Raw genomic sequence first — 10,330 nt, 5'->3', positions numbered from 1 at the left:
TCTCTTAGCCAAACTTTCCAAATTAAAGTTGATTTTCTCATCATTTTCTGTTATTCGTCAACAGTGGCACTCTGCTTTAGTTTTGTTTAATTAGTCAAAATCACCCACACCCATTTGAATGTTAACCAAGAACTCACTTAATTTTCAGAGATAAAATTACGAAAAAGATAGGTTCTACGTGGAATCGATAATTTACTTATTACTTGCTACTTGTGATAGTGCATACTTGCACTTATTCTTGTAAATTTTACATCATTTTAATATATACATCCACAAACGATCATAAATATAATAAACAAGGGCTTCACATAATACCTATGTCTTTTCTCCCACTTGACCTAGATTACATAACTCATAATCCTAGACTCACTAATTGCCCTATAAACACTTTAGTTGTGAGGGGCTTTTTAAATGGATCAGAAATGTTGTGCTCTAAAACTATCTGTGTGACGATCGCATCTACTCGTTCCACAAAGTTCCTTATTAGATGATATTTGCGCTCAATATGTTTTCCTCGTTTATGGCTTCTAGGTTCTTTATAATTTGCAATTGTTCCACTGTTATCACAATAAAGAGTGATAGGTAGATGCATATTTGGAACGACTTCCAATGCAGTTAAGAACTTCCTAAGCCATACAGATTCTTTTGTTGCTTCACATGTAGCAACATACTCAGCCTCCATGATGAAATTAGCAATACAACCTTGCTTTATGCTTCTCCATTCAGCGTGAAGACAGATCCCGATGTCGATTTTCTCGAATCTATATCGGTCTGAAAATCTAAGTTAGTGTACCCTATAAGGATCAAATCCTTAGCGCCATACATTAGCTTATAGTCCCTCGTTCTCCCAAGATGCTTAAGGATATTTTTAATTGCAATCAATGAGCATGTCCTGGATTGGATTGATATCTACTGACAACTCCCACGGTAGCATATGTTGGGTCGGGTACACAGCATGGCATACATCAAACTACCGACAGCTGATGCATAGGGAATATGTCTCATATTCTCAAGTTTTTGAGGTGTCTTAGGACTTTGTTCCTTTGACAAATGAACTTCGTGCCTGAAAGGTAATAAACCTTTCTTGGAGTCTTGTATCTTATATCATACCAACATTTTGTCACGATGCTTGAGACAATGCTAGTATTTTGTTCTTGCGATTCCGAACAATTTGGCTTCCAAGAACAAGCTGAGTCTCTCCCAAATTATTCATTTGGAATTGTGTCACTAGCCAATGCTTAATGTCATTCAGAAATCCTACATCATTCCGAATGAGTAGGATATCGTCAAGTACAACACTAGGAAAACTACTGTAGAGTTAACTATCTTCTTGTAAACACAAGGTTCGTTAACATTGTTGGAATTTATGCCCTAAAGCCTCGTAATTAATTATTTAGTTTTTAACAATAATTTTTATTATTATATTTGTAATTTAATTGTTATCTATGGTATGAAAATCCAAGGCTATTAATTTAATATTGAACAGTATGTGGTTGACATAAAAAAGAGAATCGTATTCAAGTAATAGAGTCTATAGTATATGGATAAGGTTGGGTGTTTTATCCTGATAAAACTATTGATACTAGGGGTGTACACTCAACCCGAAAACTTGAGAACTCAACTTGAAATATTGAAAAAAAAAAGAAATTGAAGCCCAAGACCCCAAATTCAAAGCCCAATAACCCATGGCTAACTTCTGTCTTGTCTCTGCCACATTTTACCAACCACATGCGTGACCACTTTTTACACAACCTAATAATTACTTAAATGGTGTAGACAAATTTAAAATACTTAAGTGGGACAAAAAGCCTCATTTGAACATCTCTCGCCCTCATACTCAGATGAGTTGAACTCTCTCTCTCCCCGTCTCTCTCTCCTTTGTTATAATTCTCTCTCATCCCAAGTCAAAATACAAACTTTTGTCTTACTCTCTCCGCCTCTTCTCTCTCACAGCCTCACTGAATTTTTCTCTATTTCAGCCTCTTCTCTCTATCAGCCTCAAGCCAAAATACAAACCTTTTGTCTCTCTATAATTCTCTCTCTCAGCCTCCTCTCTATCAGCCTCAAGCCAAAATACAAATCTCTCTCCCAAGAAATTTGATCTCAATAACATTCTCTCGCGTTCTTTGTCTTATTTCTCTCTCGCGCCATCTTTCTCTTTTAGTCTCCTAAAACGTCATAATGGGTAAGCTTTTTCTCTTTTAGAGTTTGTATGGGTGTTGTTAAATAGTCATCTACCATGTATAAGCGTTGATAAATGATAATAAGTCTATTTTATGTGGGTGTTGTTAATAAGAAAGATAAAAGCAAAAAGGAAGATCAAAGATAAAGATGGTTCTACAAATTTTGTTTTATTTTATCTTTATTTCACAATGATCTTCATTCATTGAATCATGATATTGTTTATTTTAACTTTGATGCATCTTATGGTAATTGTTCATATTGGGTTGAATGTTTGAATCATAATAGTTCTATTTTACTTTTTATAGATGGAAAACAATAGTGAAATTTGATGAGCAAGTAGCTCTAGTAATTATAATGCATTGATGTCACCATTACCTACACAATCTGAATTTAAGAAGAAGAAGAAGCCTAGTAAATCAACCATGTGGGATCATTTTACTAGATTAGAGAACAATAAGAGGTGCAAGTGCAACTATTGTTCTAAGGAGTATGCTTGTGATACTAATTCCTGTGGAACTAGCACGTTATGGAAGTACTTAAAAAAATCAATGTAGAAAGTACGCATATAAGGTGGAGGACAAAAGACAAACCACCCTAAGTTTTCAACCTTCAATTGATGGAAGGGTGGTAGTAATATTGTTACTTCATTATTTAGTCAAACAAGATGTAGAGCAGCATGTGTCCAGATGATAATTATGGATGAGTTATTTAAATTTGTAAAGGACGAGGGTTTCAAATTGTTTTGTAGTATTGAATGTCCTAAGTTTGATCCTCCGTCAAGAGTAACCATGGCTAAAGATATATTTCAGCTCTATCTAGAAGAAAGTCATTCCAAAAGGGTTTGTCTTACCACTGACACATAGACTTCGTTGCAAAACATTAATTACATGGTAATCACTGCACATTTTATTGATTCAAAATGAAATTTGCATAAAAGAATTCTCAACTTTTGTCAAGTTGCTAATCATAAGGGAGAGACTATTGGCAACATTATTGAGAGTTGTTTATTGAAATGAATAATCAATAAGGTTTTCTCGTCACAGTTGATAATGCAAGTTCTAATGATATAACTATTTCATATATTATGAGAAGGCTTAGAAGTTGGAATTCAATTGTCTTAGATAGAGAAATATTACACATGAAGTGTTGTGCTCACATAATTAACTTGATTGTGAATGAAGGGCTTAAAGAAATGCATGACTCCATTTCTAGTGTTCGCAATGCCGTGAAGTATGTTAGATCATCCCCCAAGAGATTGACAAAATTTAAAGATCGTGTTGAACAAGAAAAATTAAATGTAAAGCATTTGTTTGTTTGGATGTGGCGACTCGATGGAATTCTACTCATTTGATTCTTGATCATGTCTTGAAATTTGAAAAAGCTTTCAAAGTATTAGAGGAAGGAGAATTAAATTATGTTGATTACTTAAAGAGGGGATAAAAAAGAATAGGGCCACCGACAATTGATGATTGAAAAAACGTTGTAGTGTTTGAAATTTCTTTGAAGGTTTTCTATGATTTCACTACGAAGATAAGTGGTTCTTTCTATGTGACTTCTAATTCTTATTTTCATGAACTTTAGAGTAGTCGAGAACTTTCAATTCAATGGAGTACAAATGTGAACTTTGTTTTAAGTAGCCCGAGTTCAAATATGAAAGTTAAGTATGACAAAAATTGGGCTAAGAGGTAAGAATTAATAAGTTGATATTCATAGCAGTGATACTCGATTCTCGTTAGAAATTGGATTGCATATCACTTTGCTTTTCGAATACTTATGAAGATGCTATGGCTAAAGTGATGGTAGATGACATAAAAAATTATTTAATTCGTTTGTATAATTACTACAAGTTTTATGATAATGCTCAAGATCATCATCAATCTGAATCAAGACTCACTTCTAAGTCCATGAGTATGGTGATGGACACAATTGATGAAGTGAATTTGAGTGGGTCAATATTAATATTATCAAGATACAAATGAAGAAGAGAAGAGCAAAATTCGCTTGAGTTAAAAAATGATGTGGATCGATATTTATTTGACCCTAATGAAGAACTTGATGATAATTTTGATGTTTTGGTATGATGGAGAGTGAGTTTAAATATAGAGTTTTATTGAAAATTTCTCAATATGTTTTGGCCGTTCTAGTGTCACCGTATCTTCTGAATAACATTTAGTATAGGTGGGAGGATTCTTGATTCTTTTAAGAGTTCTTTGACACCTAAAAGAGTGGAAGCTTTGATATGTACACAAAATTGAATCATTAAAAAATGAGTATTGTTACATCTCCCTCCACAACTTGAAGATTTGGAGATTTGTTGTAAGATTGAAATAGGTAACTCCAAATCTATTTATGGTCTATTTGTTAAGATGCATTTTATATTACTATATCACAATTTATATTTTATTTTTTGAAATGATTTAAGACCCTCAAACTCTATAAGTAAAATATTTGAAGTTACACTATGTTTCTCCGAGTAATCTTAAAACAACTTTATGTAACTAACTTCTAAGATGCTATTTTTCTTTTGCAGGAATTAAGAAGTAATAGAGGGTTGGATAGTTTTAAATTTCTAGACATTTTGTTGAATGTTATAATTTTGGAAATGATTTATTGAATATTCTTTACATATTTATAGGTGGATTTTTAGGCATTTTGTTGAATGAGTATATATTCTTAATGTAGATAATTTAATTAGATGTGGTAACTTTGGAATTGATTCATTTACATATTTTTTACATATTTATAGATGATAATATGAATGCAATAGAGAGTTTGGTATTTTTAATCTAGAAACTTATAGATGATAATTGTTTTATCATTTTAGGTCATACAAATTAATTTTTTTTTAATTTTTTTTGGACCAACCCGAACCCAACCCGAAAATTGAGGGTTGGCTTGGCTTGGAAATTTTTTTGGGTTGGGTTGGGTTGAGTTACCAATCCAACCAACCCAAACTTTTGGGTTGGGTAAAAAAAATCCTTCAACCCAACCCAACCCGGACCATGTACACCCTAATTGATACAACCCACTTTCTAATCGTTACAAATGATTTGATTCAAATCGTTCATGTGGAGACATGTAAGTGGGGATATCCTATACAATGAGTTTGTATAAGACTGGACCAAGAAATATTTAATCTTCCTTTATAAATCCGTTAATTGAGAAGATTAATTTTTCACATGATGATCATATGCGACTCAATCATAATCCTGAGTGAGTTATTAACTCCTGACTATGAGGGCTTGTCATTTGATTTACATGGGTGAGAATAACTCTTTTAGCCGATTCAATATGCCTACCATTTTGGGACTTGACCAAATAGGGAGTTGGGAACATAATATCATTAGATGAAATTTACTTCTTTCCATATAAGGAAACTAGATGAGTTATTCTCTTAAGTACTTATTTCGGGACTTGAACAATGGGGTCCCACCTTTTCATTGGCCCGAGAGGGACTTGGTTTACGATTGGATTGTAAACAAATTGTTCATTAGTGTAAAAACCTTAAATTTCTACATACTCAGATTCGCTACTAGCGTCTCGTGCTCATCTATAATGCAGAAATATAACTCTTACATGGACATCATTTATAACGTAAACTTCGAAAAACGCTTAAAACAACTTATTCTCTGAAAAACACAGACATGGTCTTACATGTTTAAATACGAAATACTGAAATTTAGATAAAATAAAAACAAACACAAAATAATTTAAAACAATGAAATGCAAAACCTCTTCTAAGCTAAGACTAGGAATTTAAATATGAGTCTACCCTATGCACATGTCACAGTCTCTACTCGCGATGCCACCGCCCTTCATACAAGTGCATCTTGCCTTTACCAAAAAAATGATGTGCCACACGGCCTGAGTATTTCGAAGAATACTCAATAAGTGGCCCCACTATAGGGGCCATGCAAATGCAAACACATGCAATCATGATTTAGAGACCTATCTCTAATCATCATAAGAGTGACCTCCAGTCTCGGACAAATTGAATGCGTAGTACTTCTCTACACACGATTCACATGTGTGAGCGTGAATCCTCAACGGAACCCCATAGTGTCATGCGCCTCATGAACACCCTCTAAACATACAATATGCATGAGGTCCCTCTAAATCTGTGCGCATTGGCACTCATGCGCATTCACACTCATCATCATATTGTGCGCCTCTGCACTCATCATCTGTAAGGAAGTAGCCCTATGCTTATGAACATACAATATGCATGAGATCCCTCTAAATCCATCATAATGTCTCTTCTGACATAGCCCTCTAGTCTCATCTCTTTGTTACTCTAGGTAACACATACTCGTGGATATTTATATTAATATTATTTTCATGCTCTTAGGGTTGTGTCTCATGTCGATCTAACGACATGATACAATGTGACACTCATCATCATATAGCATGCTCAATATAGAAAACATCATCATACTAAGGTAAACGTCACGCAATCATCATACTCATCATATTGTCATAAAGTGTATCAAGCATATCAAGTACGTCATTCATTGAAATATATATACACTAGGCACATCATCAAGCATCATAACTCACACATCATCATAACTTATACATCATCATATAGTAGTATACGACATCATACGATACAACTCATACATCATCATATACTAACATACGGCATCGTACGACACAGTTCATACATCATCATAACTCATACAATTTTTAGTCTATCCTATAATAAAGTCACTTACTTGGTTGGTCTTAGCCGGAGTACTCCCTAATTTAATTAATGTAATCTCTCGTTCCTCGGGAACTACTCCAATTGTCAGGGTTCGCTTCCTATTGCATTGTTCGTCACCTTTTGTTAGGATTCTAATTTTCTTTTCTTAACTAAAAATCTTCCTCTCTTGGTTTTTTTCTTCTAATTCTAATTCTTTTAAGCAATTTAATTCTACTCTCATGTCTAATTTTGTATTGGGAATATATTAGCTTTATTATTTCCAAATTTCCTCTATTATTGAATTTAATTATAGTCCCAAATTTTCTTTATTATTTCCAAATCTTCCTCTCTTTACATGTATTGCTTTTTTATTTCTTTTGATTTGAAAAGCTCTGTATTTCTTTATTTTTTTTCCTCTTTTGTTTATTTTTTATTTTTTATTTAATCTGTTTTTCCAATCTTCCTCTTTTTCCCTGTATTTCTTTTTAATCTTTGTATTCCTTTTGAATCTGTTTTCGGATCTTCCTCTCTTTCTTATCTATTGTTTTTTAGTATTTGACCAATTTTAATGAACTCTTTTACTATAATTTCTAACTCTAATTGCAACGGATTAATACCTTTTTGATAAAAAAAGGAAAATGTAAATCTGATTACTAAAATTATTATTTTTATTTTAATATCTATATATATTAAACCTAAAAAGAACTTTCGTCCTCGAAAGTCTCCGACTCTTATACTAACTCGGAGAATTTTTCACTTATTTCGAAATCACGCTCCTACATGGCCTCTTCGGTGTGGTGATTTCGCCACAATACCTTAACGAATGCAATGTTTCTGTTGCATAACGCTTTTACTTCTCTTGCTAAGTTTCTTATTGGTTTTTCCTCGTAACTTAGATCTTCATTGAGTTGAAGTGGTTTATAGCCTATTATGTGGATTGGGTCCGTAATGTACTTCCTCAGCATCGACACGTGAAATACATTATAAACTCCTGAGAGGGCGGGAGGTAGGGCTAACATATACGCTACTGGACCAATTCTCTTTAGGACCTCGAATGGTTCGATGAATCTAGGACTTTGCTTGCCCTTACGTCCAAACCTGTAAACACCTTCCATGGGTGCTACCTTTAGGAATACTAGATCCCCTATCTCGAATTGTAAGTTTCTATGTCTTACATTGACGTAGTTTTTCTGTCTACTTTGAGCGGCACGCAACCTGCTCGAATTTTCTGGCCAACCTCATTGGTGACTTAGACCAGCTTGGGTCCTACTAGCTCTCTCTCACCTACTTTGTCCCAACATAGTGGGGACTTGCACCGTTTCCCATACAGGGCCTCGAACAGTATCATTCCAATAGTGGCTTGAAAGCGCAACTTCCTTTAAAGTCTAATACGCAAGCGTGTAGCATGACCTCTAAGATTTGGTTTAGGCGCTTCGTTTGTCCATCTGTATTGGGGTGGAAGTGTTGTAAATTGTCATAAGTTTTCATTTGATTTGGTTATTTCGATTAGATTTGATTTGGTTATTTGAACCAGATTTAGTCATATCAGAATTTGATATCTGGATTTGGGAATGTTTTGTGTGTCACATTGTATTTCTTGAGTGACATATTGGTGAGAGTCTATATAGTGTGATAGTGAGATATTCACTGGTAATGCTTTGTTTGATTAGTGATTGGTTGCTACCCGTGGATGTAGGGGAACTTCTTCTCTCCGGACCATATAAATATCTTGGTGTCTCTTTATGTAATTTTGTTCATTGATGTTGTGAGTACATTTGTTCCACTTTCGTGCACAACAAGTGGTATCAGAGATAATTAAGATTCGCCAGAAACGCTGCCATTGAAGATCTCAATGCTATCGCTGTGGGCCACACCATGCCAACGGAAGGAGCGGTCTTCGTCCATAACGTCGCGGTCATAAATGAAAAAGAAACCCTCTGGCGGCAGATGAAAATGCAGTCTCTGCTGTAGCTTTTGCAGCTCTTTCTTCAATTTCCCCACATTATCCGTTGGGCTCACTTCCATTGGTATCTTTGAGTTCCCAAATTTCGGTTGCACTATTACTTTCAACTTGTTCTTCGACGACCCACTCGTTGCCACCATCACAGCTGCTGTCGTCGTCGTTGGTGTTGTCGTTGTCGTCGACGGCGGCGGCGTTGTCATCCCGGGCACAATGGTAGAAACCGTAGGCGATGGCCGCAAACAAACCTCAACCTTGGATCCTCCAACATCTCGCTGTCACGCAAGGAACATTGATCCTATAAGTCGGCAGGGGAGGCGTTGGGTTGGAGCATGATCCCGTTGATGGGGCCCATAGAGTTGATTTCATGGATCCTCTGTTTGAGGCACCCGATTGAATGGTTCCAGTCGATTTGGGAATTGTTTTGGGATTCGGAAGCTATGAGGAGTTGAATGCGAGAATGCTGGAGAGTTTCGCAGAATTCGACGTCGCGGTCGTCTTGGAGGACGTGGCCATTGAAGATTAAGGTTTGTTTGGGGATTGGGATATGGTGGAGTTGTCTATATGGGCAATGATAGTACTTGCAAGATGACGGGAATCGGCTCAGTACAAATCAAGATGTTTGACGGGGTTATACGAAAACTCAATGATGTGAAGTATGTCCCTGACTTGAAGAAAAATTTGATTTCCCTTGGCGTTTTGGATGCGAGTGGTTATCGTATCATTTTGGAAGGAGGGAATTAGAAAGTAGCTCGTGCAGCTTTGGTGGCAATTAAAGGAACTAGAAGAGGTAGCATATACTACCTTAATGGAACCACAATAATTGGGCATGCTGCTGTGGCAAGTTTGAAAGAACAAGACATATCAAATTATGGCACATGAGACTTGGGCATGCTGGTGAGAAGGTGCTTCAGACATTGGTGAACCGAGGAGTCCTTAAGGGTGCGACAACTGGTAAAATTGATTTCTGTGAACATTGTATATTTGGTAAACAAAAATGTGAAGTTTGGTACAGCCATACACCAAACAAAAGGCATTTTGGGCTAAGGCTCTCATTTATGCAGTTCACTTGGTGAATCGTTTACCTGTTTCTGGAAATGGTGGGAAAACTCCGCTTAAGACTCAAAGCTGGATCCTAGAGCAAAAAAAGCCAAGATTTATGGGCTTTAGCAAAGGCGTGAAGGGCTATAGGTTATGGTGTCCAGAAAAAAGTAAGATTGTTAATAGTCGAGATGTGACATTCGATAAGTCTGGAATGTTTTTGTAGAAAATTGAAAATAATGACGAAGGGCATTGAAGCAGGTGGAGAAGGTAGTGTTCTCTCCTGATATGGTTGCTTCTACTGTGCTCCTACTAAAGAACCTATTGATCAGGTAGATAATAACTCTGATGTCTTAGAACAGGAGGAGCAAAGTCTTGTAAATGAAAGAGTGGAGGAAACTGAGTTCATTGCTAGGAATAGACGTTGACAAAAGGTATATGGAGAATATTCCTTATACAAA

General features: G+C 35.7%; 1 protein-coding gene across 1 annotated transcript; it reads right to left on the bottom strand.

Moving 5' to 3' along the window:
* Positions 1-8,683: 8,683 nt before the first annotated feature.
* On the bottom strand, positions 8,684-9,031 carry LOC111471417 (ubiquitin domain-containing protein 7SL RNA2-like). The gene has a single exon (XM_023117137.1). The coding sequence runs from the start codon at positions 9,029-9,031 to the stop codon at positions 8,684-8,686; it is 348 nt and encodes a 115-aa protein (XP_022972905.1).
* Positions 9,032-10,330: the final 1,299 nt, after the last annotated feature.

This window comes from Cucurbita maxima, unplaced genomic scaffold (genome assembly GCF_002738345.1).
Source record: "Cucurbita maxima cultivar Rimu unplaced genomic scaffold, Cmax_1.0 Cma_Scf00052, whole genome shotgun sequence".
Lineage (NCBI taxonomy): Eukaryota > Viridiplantae > Streptophyta > Magnoliopsida > Cucurbitales > Cucurbitaceae > Cucurbita > Cucurbita maxima.
The sequence above is the reverse complement of the archived record's forward strand: the minus strand, read 5'-3'. Positions and strand labels throughout refer to the sequence as shown.

Coding starts and splice junctions, on each gene's coding strand:
- LOC111471417 (XM_023117137.1), bottom strand. CDS start 9,031: ATGACAACGCCGCCGCCGTCGACGACAACGACAACACCAACGACGACG.